Raw genomic sequence first — 19,031 nt, 5'->3', positions numbered from 1 at the left:
GCTATAGTCCTTGTGATCGCAAAGAGTCGGACACAACTTAGCGACTAACACTTACAGTTTCACAGAGGTCTATAAGGCTGTCTTCATTCTCTTTCATTCTTTCTCCTATAGTCTGTTCTGCGGCAGTGATTTCCATCATTCTGTCCTCCAGGTCACGTAACCATTCTTCTGCCTCAGTTATTCTGCTATTGATTCCTTCTAGTTCATCTCTGTTTGTTTGTTCTTTAGCTCTTCTAGGTCTTTGGTAAACACTTCTTGCATCTTCTCCATTCTGTTTCTGAGATCTGGATAACCTTCACTATCATTATTCTGAATTCTTTGTCTGAAAGGTTGCATATCTCCACTTCAGTTAATTGCTTTGGGGGTGGCGTGGGTTATATTGTCCCTCCATCTGGGACATACATAATTCTATGCTATTTCATCCTGATTAACTTTCTATAATGTGGTTTTTGTTCTAGCTGCTGTGGGACTGTGGTTCTTCTTGTTTCTTCTGTCTGCCCTCTGGTGGATGAAGCTAAGAGGCTTCTGTAGGCTTCTTGATGGGAGGGACAGGGTGGGAAAAACTAGGTCTTGCTCTGGTGGGTAGGGCCTTGCACAGTAAAACTTTAAACCAATTATCTGCTGATGGATGGGGTTGACCACCATCCCTGTTAGTTTTTTGGCCTGGTGGCCCAGCCCTGGGGTCTACAGACTCTATGGTAGAGTTAATGACGACCTCCAAGAGGGCTTATTTCAAGGGGGACCTTCCAGGACTGCAGTTGCAGTGCCCTTGTCCCTGTGGTGGACCCCTCCCGACCTAGGAGACACCGCACCCCAGCAGGGAGTTTTGGTCCAGCCTCCTGTATGGGTCATTTCTCCTTTTTTCTGGGTCTGGGTGCATGCAAGATTTTATTTTGCCCTCTAAGACTGGAGTCTCTTGTTTCCCCCAGTTCTATGGAAATCCTGCAGTCAAGTCCCACTGGCCTTCAAAGTCATATTCCCTAGGGACTCCCAGTCCCTTTGTTGGATCCCCAGGCTGGGAAGCCTGACATGGGGCTTAGAACCTTTACAGCAGTGGGAGAACTTTGGTTTTATTGTTCTCCAGTTTGTGGATCACCCGTTCAGCGGGTATGGGGTTTGATTTTACCATGTTTGTGCCCCTTCTACCATCTTGGTGTGGCTTCTTCTTTGTCTTTGGACAGGGGGTATCTTTTTTGGTGGGTTCCAGTGTCCTCCTGTTGATGGTTGTTCAAAAGCTGGTTGCAATTTTGCTGCTCTTATAGGAGGAGATGAGCAGACATCCTTCTACTCTGCCATCTTCAACCAGAACTGATGTCTCTGCTTTTTAATACACTGTCTAGAGCTGTCATAGCTTTCCTTCCAAGGAGCAAGTGTCTTTTAATTTCATGGCTGCAGTCAATGTTCACAGTGATTTTTGAGCCCAAGAAAATAAAGTCTGTTACTGTTTCTACTTTTTCCTCTTCTATTTGCCATGAAGTGATGGGACTGGATGCCATGATATTCGATTTTTGAATGCTGGGTTTCAAGCCAGCTTTTTCATTCACCTTCGTTAAGAGGCTCTTTAATTCCTCTTCACTTTCTACCACTAGAGTGGTATCATCTGCATATCTGAGGTTATTGACATTTCCTCCGGCAGTCTTGATTCCAGCTTGAACTTCATGCAGCCCAGTATTTCCCATGATGTATTCTGTATATGTTAAATAAGCAGAGTGACAATATACAGCCTTGATGTACTCCTTTCCTAATTTTGAACCAGTCCATTGTTCCATGTCCAGTTCTAACTATTGCTTCGTGACCTGCATACAGATTTCTCAGAAGGCAGGTAAGGTGGTCTAGTACTCCCATCTCTTCAAGAATTTTCCACAGTTTGCTGTGATCCACACAGTCAAGGACTTTAGCGAAATAGAAATGTATGTAAAAGGGGCTTCCAAGGTGGTGCTAGTGGTAAAGAACCCACCTGCCTATGCAGGAGATGTAAGAGACACAGGTCCAACCCCTGGGTGGGGAAGATACTCTGGAGAAGGGCATAGCAACTCACTCCAGTATTCTTGCCTGGAGAATTCCATGGACAAAGGAGCCTGGCGGGCTATTGTCCATAGGTTTACAAAGAGTCAGACATGACTGAAGGGACTTAGCACACATGCATAATCCAAAAGGTGGAAGGCATAAGCCAATATGACAGGTCCTACACAAATGTGAATTACTTGTGTTCCTCTTTCAAAAGACATACTCTCAGATGGGATTAAAAACTCAGCCCTGTTTACAAGAAATACACCAAAGACGAAGACAAAACTGAAAGTACAGGCAGTCACTACAGGCGCTGGGTCTGGTGCAGACAGCTCTGACCCTGCAGTAACGCACACACCCTGGGCCTCCTCCCCGCCCAGCCTCAGGGCCGCAGGCTGAGCCTGAGGCCACAGCCTGGCGGTGACTTTCAAGATCTTTCTTCTTTGTGCAGGACTTTCGGTTAAAGTTCCTGCAAGGCTGTATTTATCCTGTAAATGACTGCTTTTCTAAAGCCTCCTGTCTATGTGGCCTGATGGCCGTGGTGGTGGTGGGGCTGCGTGAGGCGCTGGAGGCGTCGCGCTCAGCTCTCTGACTGGCTGCCTTCCTTCTGGCGTGGGAGCGGGGAAGCACCCAAAGAGCTTTCCTCTCTTTTCTTGTCTACGTTTAAAAAAAAGTCTGGTTTTTTTTCTGTTGTTGTTTTTGTTTTTTTTTCTGTTTAAGTGGGGGTGGAGGGTGGTGGAGAGGAAAATTAAGTACTTACTGAAGCTTATACTTGGGTAAAAATGTGGGTGGAGGAAGGGTGGACATTTTTCTCAACTGCCTGTTATATTTCTTTCTCAGCTGCCAAGTGCTTTTCCTTCTGGACTTGATGCTTTCGACTGAGATCATGTTTGACAGATGTAAATGTTAGGATCAAAATAGAAGCTAGGATGAAGTAACACTAATTAGTAGGTGCCGAATTTATTTCATATTACGTGTCATGACATAATTTTTATGGCTTGGCTCAAGAGACAGTTTTAAGAGCACATCCTCATTGATGCTACATTACTGCTTCCTAACTCTGTGGACTTCGTGGCCTGTTATGATGATGAAAGCTGACAAAGTAAACTAGTATCAACAACTAAGTCTGGTAGACCTGGAAAAAATAGAAATAGGTCCTGAACCCACTCTTTGGTTAGCCAAAGTTGTCCTGCATGAGATGGCTCTGAAGATATATAGAAGCAAGTGGCTGTTATCACACAGAGAGCTGTAATGCGCAATCCAGAAGAGGATGGAAAAGATACCCTTCAGTGCATTGCAAAGATGCTGCAGATCACCAAGCAAGCCATGGCATTAGATGTACCTATAATAGAGAGAAAGCTTGAGAGAAAAATCAGTAAACCTCACAAAGACATCATTGGCATCAGTTCTCAAAACTAAGGCTCTTTGGCCCAGGGGAATAGTTTTTAATGAGTAAATTTTCATCTCTAAATAAAAAAGTGATACAGACCAAATTCATTGCAAATACTGGCAATCTATGAAAGTTCAGAAACTTTATAAACTTTGAAATGAAAGCTGACTTTCTAAAACCAAACTTAAATCTTTGGGAATCAGACAGTAGTCTTGAAACCATGGAAAACGCAAGTGTGATGGATAATAAAGCCCAGGCAGAGTCAGATGGAGAAATGTCTTCAGATAATAACTCATACCACTCTGATGAATTGCTCACAAATTCTAAGTCTGATAAAGACAGGCAGATAGCTAACTCTTCAGAGAGTGCAGGGACAGTAGACTATTTCTTCCTAATTGTGGTATTATTGCTTCAGCACCTCAATTAGGCAGAAGATCTTAATTTACTAGAAGCACTGATATTAGCGTTCATGTTCCTTCAGAGGTTACTATCACTCATGAAAGTGGGCTTGGAAAAGGCCACGCGTCTTCTTTGAAGAAAAGTCCTTCTGCTGACATAATATATACATTGGCGGACTTTGCCAAGCCTGTGGATATTTGCTGTCACAGATTTGTTCAAGATGCACAAAACAAAATGACCAAGCTATCAGAAACCAGATCTGTTTCTCCGCAGGACAGTAAGAAAGGAAATCAAATGACTAATCAAGTTTCTCATGAAGAAATTCAATTGAGTCAATGGAACAGATACCTTCTCCATCATCTCAATTAGATGTGTCTTTTTCTGCAACAGGGCCACAGTTTTTGTCAGTTGAACTAGGGCATTCAGTCGTATCTCAAAAGACCACCAGCTCCAAATCCAGCATGCTTGAACTTGAGCCAGGGCTTCATGTAACTCTTGCTCCTTCAGAGAGCTGTAGCAATAGAGAAGTCTCTCCCTTTGCACAGGTTTGAAGTTTCACAGAACAGGTTGCTAGCATTACCCGAGTGGGATTAACCCAGGGGATAAAGTTTGCAGTGGCAAATGTTCAGAAGAGCCCTGCAGAACCTGAAGCAGTTACAGAAGTCCAACAAAATGAACTTAAAAATACATTTACACAACGCCAGACATGAGTAATTCAGATTGAGTTTTTAGCCACACAGCATCCTGCGGTTTTCATTTAATCCAAAAAAAAAAAGGAGGTGTCACATAACCTGCACTGTCTTTGAATCTAAGTATCACAAATTCTAATTACGTTTATTTGGAAAGGTTCTAAAAAGAGACTCAGCCTGAGCAGATTTCCCAAGTATAGAGCTAGGAAAATGGAAGCACATCATCCTAGAATGTGTAGGCTTAAGTAGCTTATATATTGTAGGGCAGTTTGTCTCTTGAAAAGTAATTCAGGGATAGATTACTTTGGGATGTAGTAATCTGAACAGTTTTTGGAGTGGGGTGGGTGGGAAGAATGTATGAAATAGACACAAAGGGTGGACATGGATCCATTTAGGTAATTAGCATTTTTCATAATTTGTTTCTGTTCTGTTAGTTCATTTCTGTGTGTTATCTCTACAAGGGAAATAGTTTAGTGACTTTAAAGTGTTACTAGTATGGAGTAACTAGTATTTATATTTTAACATAAAAAAACTATTGCTTTAGCTTTTGATGCTTAACCATTCCCTAGAGAGTTAATTGAGGGCTAATGGCACTGTATAGTCAAGAAATGGATGCCCATTTGATCCTAATTTTCCCCACATGCTACTTAAACAAATTTAAAATATTGCTACCTAAAGTCTAGGATCAATAAGACTTGCCAGTCATAAAACTTGAGATATCAGATGTGAATATCAGAACCTATTAATTTTGCTCTCTTTTCAGAATTATTTAGAATGTACAAATATCAGATACTCGAATGCCTGAAAGAAGTCTTCAAGTTGTAACTTTTTGTAGAAGGCAGTCCATAACATATTGTGTAGACTATCATAACTATTTAAAATTTAGTCTGAAGCACGATTGTGTTAAAACTTTAGGTTTTATGACTGTAACCTTGACCACATGGAACCAGGACCTCTTCTGTCAGTTCATCATTAAGGAAGTTGCATTTCTTATTCCAAACAAGTATTGGTTCATCTGGTACCTTTAGAGCCTTATGCTGTTGAAGTATTTCTCAGTTAAACATTATGTCTGTTGTAACTTTACCAAGTACATCCACTTTTGTAATTTACCAGTGGTGTATCTTTTTTTGAAGTGTCAAATACTGTGACTATGCAAAATAAAATATCATTAAATTTAAGGTGTAAAAAACACAATGCTGGTTATAAGAAATATACCTGAGACAGAGAAAAAAACTGACAATAAAGGCTGGGAAAGCTTATACACAGTGGATGCAAAGGAAAAGAGAGAAGTGTGGCCATGTGCAGAGCAGACAAACCCAGTTTTAAGGAAAGAAGCTTTGACAGGGTTAAGGCAGATATATGACATAATGAATAGGTCCAAATGGGTTATAAAGCCATAAACCAGGGGTATGAAGCAAAAACTTTCAGAACTATATGAAGAACCAGATAAAAATCAGTAGATGAGGAAACCAAGACCCAGAGATGTAAGTAACCAGATGGAGGTCCTAGAGCAGTGAGGCCTGGAGCCCAGATCAGAGCAGAGCCAGGAAGTCTCCTACCAGAGCCTTGGCTGGCCACAGCCCCATCGACCAGACATTCAGAGACGGTGTCAGGAAGGCTTCAGTAGAGAGCAAAGCCAAAATGAAAGAAGGAACAAACAAAATAAATCAGGAAAACTAAATAAAATCTAGTGGTTCCTTGAGAACCACTAGAATATATAAAACCCTGACTAGTCTGATTAAATTCAAAAGAGAAAAAGTAAAACTGTTCAACATCATAAATCAATACCATAAATGAAAATTTAACTGCAGACATAGGAGAAAATAATTACCAAAAAAGGTATATGTAACACGCTATGATGGCAAATTCAAAAATCTAAAGGAAATAGATGATTTTCTACCAAAATATAACCTCTTGAACTGCACATAAGCAAAAGCAGAGAACTTGAACTGACCGATGATTTCAAAAGATGTCTGAAAACAAAGACCTGCTTTATCTAATCAACCATTGGCAATAAATAATTCCTATGAAACTTCTCCAGACTGTAATAAAATTGGAAGTTCCCCAAGTCATTTTGTAAGGCTAACATTGTCTTATACCAAAATCTCAAAGACAATAGAAATAGAAAAGTATAGATCAATTACCTATAAATATAGAAGCAAACATTGTAAATAAAATATCAATAGGTCAAATCCATCCATAATAACACCAATTAACATTTATTACAAGATTTCAATATTGGGTCAACACCTGCTATCATTCAGTAGAACAGCAAATTAAAGTAGAAAAACTATGTGAGTATATCCACAGCTGCTAATATACATCCAATAAAATTCATCAACTTTTCTTAATAAAAACCCTAAGCAAAGAGGAATACATGGAAACTACCTAAATATAGCAAAAGTCTATTTGCCAAAAATGTACAGCAAATGCCCATAAACTGCTGATGCCAAGACCTTTAAAATCAGGAACAAGAGAGATACATCTGCTCTTTTCAGATGATTCAACTTTTGACATTTCTGATAATACACAATAAGCCACAAAATAAAGTTAAATAAATATTAGAAAAGACAAGACAAACCTGCTTTGAATTTGCAGATAACTTGATATATACCTAAAAGTTTTAAGGAACTTCTCTACGAAAACTATTAGAATTAATAAGAGAACTTGGTAAGGGGATTGGGTAAAACAAATAAATAGAAAGAAGAGCTTTCCTTCATATCAGCAACATTAAGTTGGGAATGGGAAAGAATGATATACATTCCATTCAAACAATGGCAAAAACAATAATAAATAAACAAAATAGGTTCAGGAAACCTTTATCAGGAAAACTATAAAATCCCATTAAAGAACCTAAATGCAGCACAAATCACCATGGAAGTTACCATGGGAAATGCACAAAATGGAAAAAACAAATGTCTGATAATAGTTAAGATATTTTTGAAAAAAGCAAATAAGGAGTAGGAAACTTGCATTACCAGTTGTAAGGTTTAAATAAAATGCCTATAATCAAAACAGCATGGCATTTGAACGGAAATAGATTAAAAGACTAGTGGACCAGTGCAGAGACTCCCAAAATGTATATAAGTATATATTGGAAGAAACGGCAATGGTGACAGTTTAATCCAGAAGGAAAATCAAAGTTTACTTTAAAAATTGTGCTGGAATATTTGATCATCCACCTGGAAGAGAGGAAAGTTAGATTCCCTCCCTCAAACCACATAAACAACAAATACCAGGAAAATTAAGGCCTAAGATGTAAAAAATAAAAGTCAAAATAGTATGAAGGACTCTAGGAGAATATTTATATAAAATTGAGGGGAAAATGACTTTCTTATAAAACCCAAATGTCATAAAGGAAAAGACAGACATATTTGATTATATATTCGCATACCTTTGTTATCTCAAAAGATAACAGACAAAAGACAGATAATGGATTGGGAAAAATATTGGTAACATCTATGATAAACAAAAAGGCTTACAATCTCTAATATACAATAAGACTCTTCAAAATTAGAAGGAAAAGGTGAGTAATCCTTGAGAAAAATAATCAATAAACTGTAACAGGCGACTCAGACAAGGGGAGACACAAATAATTTATGATGATATGTAAAGATGCTCAACATTATTAAGGTAAGAAATATGGACATAAAATAAGAAGATTCCATTTTTACCCATCAGAGTGATGAAAATTAAAATGCCCCTGGACATCCACTGCTGGCCAGGGTGTGGGGATAGAAATACCCATGTAGCACTGGTGAGAGTGTGAATCACCACGGCGTTTGGGGGAAGTGATTCCAAAGCAGTCCACTTTCAGAACTTTGATCTACATAAGAAATACCCTAGAAATCAGGCTGTATCACAAGGGCAAAACTCAGAAATAACCCAAATGTCCACCCACAGGAAAAGGGCTGAGTCAACTAAGCTACATTCACTCTAGATGTAAGGCACATATCGAAAAGAAGGAGATACAGCTACACTGACTGATCGAGGGGGCTCAGTGATAGAGTGCTCAATTTAAAAAGCCAAATTGAAGATAATGTAAATAATGCAATCTTATTTTTGTTATTAAAATGGTAACCTAACTAGAACTAATTCTCATATGTGTTTTTTCCTAGTTTTATTGAGCTATAATTGACATATGACATTGTGTAAGTTATGACCGGTTGATCTAATACATTTATATATTGTAAAACAATTACTACTGAAGCCTCAGCTAACACCTGTACTCTGTCACCTAATTACTATTTCTTTTTTGTGGTGAGAACATTTAAGATTTATTCTCTTAGCAACTTTCATGTATATAATACGGTGTTATTAGCTGTAATGACAGTGCTACACATTAGCTCTCCGGGGCTTATTTATCATATGGCTGAAGTGACCAACCCTCCAGCTACATGACCAACATCTTCCCATTTGCCCCACCCCTCAGGCCTGGGCAAACCACCTACTGTTTCCATGTTGGCGGTTTTAGTTTCCACCTATAAGTAAAAACATACAGCGCTCACCTTTCTCCGACTTCTTTCACTTAGCATAATGTCCTCAAAGTCCACCCACACACGTTGTTACAAATGGAACCATGTCCTTCTTCCTCATGAAGAACAATCCACTGTACGTATCCACCACCTCTTCCTTACCCATCCATCCACAGACAGAGACTACTCACCATTTTTCCCGGACAACTGCTGGGCAAGGCACTTGCTTCTACAAAATACTTCCTGAGGAGATGTTTGCTGGGGTCAGGACTGTCCAGTAAAATGTAGGAGCAGAAAAAGGCTCCATGCCGAATCAGGAATATGGCAATATCTTCATTCCCTACAGGACAGAAAGCAGAGTGCTCAGGGCGTTTGGGTCGCAGTGTGTGTCCTGGTTGTCCAAAAGGCCAAACACGCATGTGAACCGAAAATGAAAAGGGCATGGAGCTGTTGAACGTCTCTGTTGCCTCCCTTGACGCCACAGGCTCCTGTCAGTGAGAGCACTTCTGTGGGGCTTTGCCCTCTGCAGCGCCTCCGAGGAGGGTCGTGTTTGCAGTGGCTGGTCTCTGGCGCTGAAATCCCCTCGCAGGAGGGAGTCGGGGGAAGGAAGAAGGACACAGATCTTCTGAAAAAGAAGCCAAGGGCAGAGCTGCGAAACCCCACACAGGCCCTGGAGAGCCGAAGGCAAGTGCGAAGGCTGGGCCCGTGGCTCACGGGCGGACCGACGGGGACCCACCTGACTTGATGGCCGCGTACAGCGGCAGGCGCACGATGACAGGGAACTCGTTTTTCCTGACTGCGTAGCTCTCGGGGTCGGCCCCGTGGGTCAGGACCAGGAGCTTCACCAGTGCTAGGTGCCCCTGCTGGCAGGCCAAGGCCAGCATCCAGTTCAAGAGCCGCTGGGGGCTGCAGGGGCCTGCAGGGAAGACAGGACAGAGAGAGAGTGTGGCTGAAAGGACAGGTTGTTCCTGCTCTGAAATCCCCTCCAACCATAGCCCTGTTTCCAGCTGAAAGTCACTTATGTCCAGTTGACACTCTACAGAACAGCCCCTCTGAACTGCATATGACATTTCCCCATGTCACTGTACACCCAGCTGCCCGTCAAATAACACCCCTGGGGAAAAGCAGCATTCAGAACAGCACATGCACTGTGATCATGATGAAAAATGCATGTGTGGAAATAAGACTAAGAAGAACCACCTACCCTCAGTGCTGCAGAATTCTCTCCAGGTGGAGGACGGTGAGATGCCCTTACTCTCTGCCTCATCCCCAGCCCTGACCGCATCTCTGGAGCAGCATCACATACAGGGACACAGGTTTTAGAGACAGGTGACTTAGGATTAAGACATTTCAGCTGTGTCATTTGGGGCAAATTTCTTATCCTCTCTGTGGCTTAGCTTACCTATAAGTAAAATGGGAAAAGGAACACCCTGCCTTCCAAGTTTAATGTGAAGATTACATGACATCGTGTATATCAAGTGCTTGACTCAGTAAACTGTCATAACATCTGTCAAGTGCCTGATATAACTCATTGTAGTATGTCATTATGTTCTTAGAGTAATAACACTTTCTGCTTTCCCAAATTATCTGTAATATACATATACCATTTTCACAAGTTAAAAAATACTTTGATGAAGAAACAGATCAGCCTGAAACTTAAGAGAACTGCTCCCTAAAAGAACTGCCTACTTAATTCAAGGATGAAATAACACACTGAACAAACAGGGACAGCATGGGCTGAAATGTCACAGTATCTTCAAGTTCAAAGTAATGCAAGGTCTTTTGGATCTAGCTGCCATGGAAAAACGATCTCATCCCCCACGTGGACACTTCCCAGTTGCATCATAACACTCATTTCCAGAGGTGGAGCCAAAGTGCTCTGGAGCCTGGAGAGAGTTTCCCTCTCTGTCTCATACGAAATTGACCAGCAAATAGGGGTGAGGTAGACAAGACAAGAATTAAAACCCAACACACAAGGTACCTGGCATCATGTCTGGGGTGCAGTGGGTGCTAAATAAATATCCCTTCTTTGCCCTCAATTGATGACTAAAATGAACAATTTAAAGGAGGAGGTACATGAGCAGAAAACAAATTGCCCCTAACTCAGTTATGACCAGACATTCAGCTGTGAGAAGTGCAGCTGTCATGCTGCTGACTTCCGCTGAGGATGGAGTGCGTCAGTCTCAGGAGGCAGGCCCTGTATTTCAGTCATCATTTTAATACGAGGAGACCAAAGCTCAGGGACAGTTGGTAAATGGCAAAGTCAAGCCTTAAGTTCTGCTTTACCTGAAACCAAAGGGTACTATCTTAACCATACAAACCCCTATGTGTATTCTTTGAGCCCAAATCCGGCTCAAAGAGCCCCATTTTGGTCCCCATCTTTCCACCCCCTCTTTCTCATCAGCCCTGCTGAGGTACAAGACCAGAAATTACACAATGATGTCCCTCAAACGATGCTCACAATTACACAGTGACGTATCCGCCCACCACGGACCTCTCGCCCCTCCTCTTCTTGGACTCTCCCTTGTTTTCCAGCTGCCTCTTCTCTTACCTTACTCCTGACAGGGGCCACCCTCCCTACAGGCTGAGTATCCCCAGAGGACAGAAACTGTTCTGCCCATCTCTGCACTCCCCACAGGGCTCAGCACAATGCCCTGAACTCTTTCAGTCCCAGTAGCTCTGTCCTGAGTTGAGTTTAAGACAGGACCCCCTGGGAGCTGCTGAAAACCATGCTCAGCTCCAACATACTCTGGTCCAGCCAAGCTCCCTGCTCTGCAAAAGCAGGCAAACCAGGCTCTTCCCTTGCTTGTCTGCCAAGTAAACTCCTACTCAGTCTTCAAAGCCCAGTTGAGATGTCAACTCCTTCTGAAGACCCTAGCCTGCACGCAGACAAGACCATTCCTTGACGTGTGGTCGCAGACTACTGTGTAAATATTTAAACCTCTGCATGGTTACACCACACAGTTACTCTTTTCTGCCTCGATTTCCTCTGCTTGACCAGGAGCTACTAAAGGGCTGGGACCACCTTTTTAAAAAGATCTCTGTGTCTTTCAGGTTCTGCAGTGTGTCCAGTACTTGGCAAATGCTCAATAAATGTAAGCTGTCCAATGAAATGAGTGAGTCAGCTGGCATAGACTCTTTAGTGCATAGAACAGAGCTACCCTTGGGGATTCCTGAGGAGAAGGAACCAGCCACTGGCAGCTCAGGGGCTCCTCTCCGCCTTCCTATACCTTGCTTGACCCAATCTGTGTCTATGGGCCCTAACAGTGTCCCGATTTCTGTTCATAAACTCGTTCTTCCTCCAGGCATATGAGGGGCATGTCAGCTTGGAACCAAATCTGAGCACAAATCTACCTCAAAGCACATAGTCAGACACTCCCTTAACAGTGGAAAAAAAAGTGAAAAGTGAAAGTCACTCAGTCGTGTCTGACTCTTCGCGACCCTATGGACTATACAGTCCATGGAATTCTCCAGGCCAGAATACTGGAGTGGGCAGCCTTTCCGTTCTCCAGGGGATCTTCCCAACCCAGGGATCGAACCCAGGTCTCCTGCATTGCAGGCGGATTCTTTACCAACTGAGCTATCAGGAAAGCCCTTAACAGTACTACTGCATAATTTGTGGTGTGCGTGTGTGTGCATTAGTTGCTCAGTCATGTCCGACCCATTGCGACCCTATGGCCTGAAGCCCGTCAGGCTTCTCTGTCCATGGGCTTTTCCAGGCAAGGATACTGGAGTGGGTTGCCATTTCATAATTTGTGGAGCCCCATGTAAAACTTAAAATCAGGCCCCTTGTTTAAAAATTATCACAAATTTCAAGAGGGTAATTGCAGAGTGTAGTGGACTTCCCAGGTGTCACTAGTGGTAAAGAACCTGTCTGCCAATATAGGAGACCTTAGAGACGTGGGTTTGATCCCTGGGTTGGGAAGATCCCCTGGAGGAGGGCACGGCAACCCACTCTAATATTCTTGCCTGGAGAATCCCATGGACAGAGGAGCCTGACAGACTACAGTCCATAGGACTGCAAAGAGCTGGACATGACTAAAGTGACTTAGCAGGCATGCTTACAAACCAAGTGTGGGGCCCTTCTAAGTACAGGGCCCTGTGTGACTGCAATGTCACATACTCATGAAGCTGGTCCGACTCTCTTGCAAAATCCTAACTCCCAACGACCACTGCTAAGACAATGCCTCAGCATATAGCTGTAGCAATAACTGCAACAGATCCAAGGCCAGAACAGGAAGTCAAAGGAGACCAGGATGCCTGAGTCTACCAGAGAAAAAATTACTTGTTATTAAGAAAGCCACATAGCATGGAACATCCAGACAATGTCATATTATTCAGTGATAAAATATATGTGTGTGTGTGTGTGTGTGTGTATGTGTGTATGAGTTCTCAAGTCATGAAAAGACATGGAGGAAACTTGAATGCATACTGCTAAGTGAAAGCAGTCTATCTGAAAAGGCTACATACCATATGAATCCAACTATATGTCATTCTGGAAAAGGCAAAACTGTGAAAACAGTAAAGAGATCAGTGGCTGCCAGGAGCTGAGAAAGAGATGAACAGGTGGAACAGGAGGGCAGTGAAATTATTCTGCATGATACAGTAATGGTCCATATATGTCATTACACATTTGTTAAAAGTCATAGAATATACAACCCTAGTGCAAACTGTGAGCTCCCATTAGTAATAACATACTGATATTGGTTCATTCATCAATTTTAACAACTGCACCATTCTCACACAAAACATCAACAACAGGGAAACTGTGGAGGGTGCTATGTGAGAATTCTTGGTGCTTGCTCAACAATTTTTCTTTAAACCTAAAAGTGCTCTAAAGAATACCCCCAGATTTCTGGATCTGGACTGGTAAACAGTGTGAAGATATAAACAACTTGGAGTGCAGCCCCCCCAAATGTCTGTCTGGTTCCTAGGAAAAGAGGGTCCCTGAGGGACTTTCCCAGTGGCCCAGTGGTTAAGAATTTGCCTTCCAATGCGGAGGATGCTGGTTCAATCCCTGGTTGGGGAACTAAGAGCCCACAAGCCGTGGGGCAGCTGAGCTGGTGCGCCACAACTGGAGAGAAGCCTGTGTGCAGCGACGGGGATCCTACGTGCCACAACCAAGACTCAATGAAGCCAAACAAAGAAGGAAATAAGTACTCTTTTAAAAAGAGGGTCCCTGGGACTTACCTGGCAAAGTGAGTGAAGTCGCTCAGTCGTGTCCGACTCTGCGACCACACGGACAGTAGCCCACCAGGCTCCTCTCTATGGATTTTCCAGGCAAGAGTACTGGAGTGGGTGGCCATTCCCTTCTCCAGGAGATCTTCCCACCCCAGGGATGGAACCCGGGTCTCCCGCATTGCAGGCGGGTGCTGTACCATCTGAGCCACCAGGGAAGCAAAGCCTCTTTACCTGGCAAAGACTCGAGCAGCTCCTGAACGACCTCCGTGTGCCCAAACTGTGCTGCCACCACGGCGGGGTTGTCGTCGGTGGGCTCCGTTGGTAGCTCCACCAGCCTCTCAGTGAGAAGGTACCGGACAGTCTCCAGGTCACCATAGGCTGCAGAGATGCTCAGGAGCTGGCGCTGGTCAAAACAGAACAGGGACAAGATGTCGGCAAGAAGAGTGCTGTTGGCAACTGCCAAGAGAATCGATTCTAAAGGGTCCACCAAGCCCACGGGCAAGTCTGGGACTGTACTGCCCAGCATGGCAGGACCAGTCACGTATGGCTGTTAAGGCTTGCAACATGGCTCATGCAAAGTGAGACGTGCTGAAAATGTAAAATCACATGTGATTTCAAAGTTCAGTTCAGTCGCTCAGTCGTGTCTGGCTCTTTGCTACCCTAAGCAGCATGCCGGGCTTCCCTGTCCATCACCAACTCCCAGAGCTTGCTCAAACTCATGTCCATTGAGTCAGTGATGCCATCCAACCATCTCATTCTCTGTTGTCCCCTTCTCCTCCTGCCTTCAGTCTTCCCCAGCATCAGGGTCTTTTCCAGATGATTTCAAAGACTTACTACAAAAACGGTAAACTATCTTGTCAATATTTTCTGGGGCTCTAAAATCACAGTGGATAGTGACTGCAGCAAAGAAAATTAAAACACAATTGTCCCTTGGAAGGAAAGCTATGACAAACCTAGACAGTGTGTTAAAAATCAGAGACATATTTTGCTGACAAAGGTCCACATAGTCAAAGCTATGGTTTTTCCAGTTGTCATGTATGGATGTGAGAGTTGGACCATAAAGAAGGCTGAGCACTGAAGAATTGATGCCTTCAAATTGTGGTGCTGGAAAAGACTCTTGAGAGTCCCCTGGACTGCAAGGAGACCCAACCAGTCAATTCTCAAGGAAATCAGTCCTGAATATTCACTGGAAGGACTGATGATGTAGCTGAAGCTCCAATACTTTGGCCACCTGATGCAAACAGCCAACTCATTGCAAAAGACCCTGACTGCCGGAAAGATTGAAGGCAAAAGGAGAAGGAGGCAGCAGAGGTGGTTAGATAACTTAGACAGTTTCACCAACCCAAGAGATATGAGTTTGAGCAAACTCTGAGAGATAGTGAAGGACAAGGAAGCCTGGTGTGCTGCAGTCCATGGGGTTGCAAAGAGTTAGACACGACTTAGTGACTGAAAAACAACAACAATCTTGTCAATAATTTTTATATTGATTATATGTTGAAATGATAATCTTTAATATATTCTAGTTAAATAAAGCAGAGTATTAAAGTTTACCTGTTTTGTGAAATTTGACCAATATCTGTGCTTTAGTTAATAATATTGTATCACAGGTTAATTTCCTGTTTTCTTACAACATGATATTTCTTTATATTTTCAGAATTCTATTAGAATACTATTAGTAGTTTTATAATCACAATAGTAAAAGATGTTCATCAGTTTTCACAATTAATAGTCAGACAAAAAATAAAAGATAATTATAATTGCAAGCCATAATGGAAACATGATTAACCTAACAGTATAAAATAATTACAATTTGAGGCGTTAAGCAGAGTGATGTGGTACGTGGAAGTACACATACGCACATGTTTCCATCCACCCAGCCAGTCCATGTCCTTTGGTTGGTGCATTTAATATATTTACATTTAAGTTAAGTTTGATATGTATGATTCTATTACCATTTTCTTAATTGTTTTGGGTTTATTCTTTGTAGGTATTTTCCTTCTTTTGTGTTTCCTGCCTAGAGAAGTTCCTTTAGCATTTATTGTAAAGCTGGTTTGGTGGTGCTGAATTCTCTTCACTTTTGCTTGTTTGTACAACCTGATTTCGATGTCAAATCTGAATGAGGTGTTGCTGGGTAGAGCTTTCTTGGTTGTCAATTCTTCCCTTTCATCACTTTAAATATATTGTGCCATTTATTTCTGGCTTGCAGAGTTTCTGTTGAGAAATTAGCTGATAACCTGATGAGAATTCCCTTGTATGTTATTTGTCATTTTTCCCTTGTTGCTTTTAATATTCTATCTTTGTCTTTAATTTTTGTCAGTTTGATTACTATTTAATGTGTGTCTCCGTGTGTTCCTCCTTGGGTTTATCCTGCCTGGGACTCTGTGCTTCCTGGACTTGGTTGACTATTTCTTTTCCCATGTTAGGGAAGTTTTCAGTTCTTACCTCTTCAAATACTTTCTTGGGTCCTTTCTCTCTCTCTTCTCCTTCTGGGACCCCTATAATGTGAACGTTGGTACATTTAATGTTTTCCCAGAACATTCTTAGGCTGTCTTCATTTGTTTCATTCTTTTTTCTATATTTTGTTTTACAGCAGTAATTTCCATCACTCTCTCTTCCAGGTCACTTATCCATTCTACCTGTGATTCTGCTGTTGATTTCTTCTAGTGTATTGTTCATCTCTGTTTCTTTGTTCTTTAGTTCTTCTAGGTCTTTGTTAAGCATTTCTTCTATCTTCTCCATCCTTTTTCCGAGATCCTAAATCAACTGGATCAAATTGCCAACATCAAAGCAAGAGAGTTCCAGAAAAACATCTACTTCTGCTTTATTGACTACACCAAAGCCTTTGACTGTGTAGATCACAACAAACTGTGGAAAATTCTTAAAAAGATGGGAATACCAGACCACCTGACCTCCCTCCTGAGAAATCTGTATGCAGCTCAAGAAGCAACAGTTAGAACTGGACATGGAACAACAGACTGGTTCCAAATAAGAAACGGAGTATGTCAATCAAAGCTGTATATTGTCACTCTGCTTATTTAACTTATATGCAGAGTATATCATGTGAAACACTGGGCTGGATGAAGCACAAGCTGGAATCAAGATTGCCAGGAGAAATATCAATAAACTCAGATACACAGATGACATCACCCTTATGGCAGAAAGCAAAGAAGAGCTAGAGAGCCTCTTGATGAAAGTGAAAGAGGAGAGTGAAAAAGTTGGCTTAAAACTCAACATTCAGAAAACTAAGATCATGGCATCTGGTCCCATCACTTCATGGCAAATAGATGGGGAAACAATGGAAATGGTGACACACTTTATTTTGGGGGGCTCCAAAATCGCTGCTGATGGTGACTGCAGCCATGAAATTAAAAGACGCTTGCTCCTTGGAAGAAAAGTTATAACCAACCTAGACAGCATATTAAAAAGCAGAGATATTACTTTGCCAAAAAAGGTCCTTCTAGTCAAAGCTATGGTTTTTCCAGTAGTCATGTATGGATGTTAGAGTTGGACTGTGAAGAAAGTTGAGCACCGAAGAACTGATGCTTTTGAACTGTGGTGTTGGAGAAGACTCTTGAGAGTCCCTTGGACTGCAAGGAGATCAAATCAGCCCATCCTAAAGGAGATCAGTCCTGAATATTCATTGGAAGGACTGATGCTGAAGCTGAAACTCCAATACTTTGGCCACCTGATGCAAAGAGCTGACTCATTGGAAAAGACCTTGAGGCTGGGAAAGATTGAAGGCAGGAGGAGAAGGGGATGACAGAGGATGAGATGGTTGGATGGTATCACCAACTCGATGGACATGAGTTTGAGCAAGCGCAGGGAGTTGGTGATGGACAGGGATGCCTGGCGTGCTGCAGTCAATGGGGTTGCAAAGAGTCGGACACGACTGAGCGACTGAACTGAAATCATCTGCGCTATTATTATTTTGAATTCTTTTTCTGGAATGTTGCCGATCTCCACTTCATTTAGTTGTTTTTCTGGGGTTTTTATCTTGTTCTTTCATCTGGGAGATAATTGTCTGCCTTTTCATTTTGATTAAATTTCTGTGGCTGTGGTTTATGTTTTGGAGCCTCTAGGATTGTAGTTCTTCTTGCTTCTATCTGTCCTCTGGTGGATGAGGCTGTTGGGAGAGACTGGTATGGGAAAACACTGGGTCTTTTCCTGGTGGGCAGGGTCATGTTCAGTAACACTGTAATCTGTTGATGGGTGGGGCTCCCTCCCTGTTAGCTGTTTGGCCTGAGATGACTCAGCCCTGGAGTCTACAGTCTCTATGGCAGTTCCAAGAGGGCTCGCTTGCCAAGGGGCACCTCCCAGAACTGCTTCTGCCAATGCCTCTGTCCCCCCCACAGAAAGCCACTGCTGACCCACACCTCCACAGGAGACCCTCCACTGTTCATTATGTGTTTTCAAGATTCCATATTGTATTTAGTTGCATTGAGCGGTTTCAGCTGCATGCAACAAGTTCTGATAAATTCTCCTTTCATTTTTAATCTGTTACAAATATTTTCTAATTTTGTTATGGTTTCTTAGATACATCTATCATTTAAAAGCGGACATTTATTTTCCAAATACATGGAGTTTTTCAAGTATCCTTGATGTTAATTTCTCATTGTGATATTAGCTTTTCATTTAAATTCTTTCTTCTCTGCAATCACCTTCTGTGTTTTCCCAGTCTTTTAACCTTCTGAGGTTTTCAATGGCTGCCACATTACACCTGAAAATATGTGAGTTATTTTCAAATATCTTTTAATATTGATTTCTAACATAAGTGCATAGTGATAAGAGAACAGGCTCTGTATGATTTCAATACCTTTGACCATAAAAGTTTTGCCCTTTGTTTTAACGTCCCTGGATAAGTTCCAGTGTCTCCTGATTTATGGTCTATGG

The 19,031-nt window shown here is 42.1% G+C and overlaps 1 protein-coding gene and 1 pseudogene across 3 annotated transcripts in view; one reads left to right on the top strand and one right to left on the bottom strand.

The window, feature by feature from the left end:
- LRRK1 (leucine rich repeat kinase 1) overlaps window positions 1-19,031 on the bottom strand; it is a 134,091-nt gene that overhangs the window by 70,733 nt on the left and 44,327 nt on the right. For all 3 annotated transcript variants that reach the window (XM_081551385.1, XM_081551386.1, XM_081551387.1), the window contains exons 4-6: window positions 14,373-14,544; window positions 9,697-9,876; window positions 9,152-9,300 (exon numbers count right to left, since the gene is read on the bottom strand). In XM_081551385.1, the coding sequence (XP_081407511.1) occupies window positions 9,152-9,300; window positions 9,697-9,876; window positions 14,373-14,544 (501 nt within the window). The remainder of the gene's footprint in view (window positions 1-9,151; window positions 9,301-9,696; window positions 9,877-14,372; window positions 14,545-19,031) is intronic.
- On the top strand, window positions 2,540-4,557 carry LOC145530070 (phosphatidylinositide 4-phosphatase SAC2 pseudogene; annotated as a pseudogene).

Source organism: Giraffa tippelskirchi, chromosome 12, assembly GCF_054371585.1.
Source record: "Giraffa tippelskirchi isolate mGirTip1 chromosome 12, T2T-mGirTip1v1.2.pri, whole genome shotgun sequence".
Lineage (NCBI taxonomy): Eukaryota > Metazoa > Chordata > Mammalia > Artiodactyla > Giraffidae > Giraffa > Giraffa tippelskirchi.
This window is presented reverse-complemented; position numbering and strand designations above follow the sequence as displayed.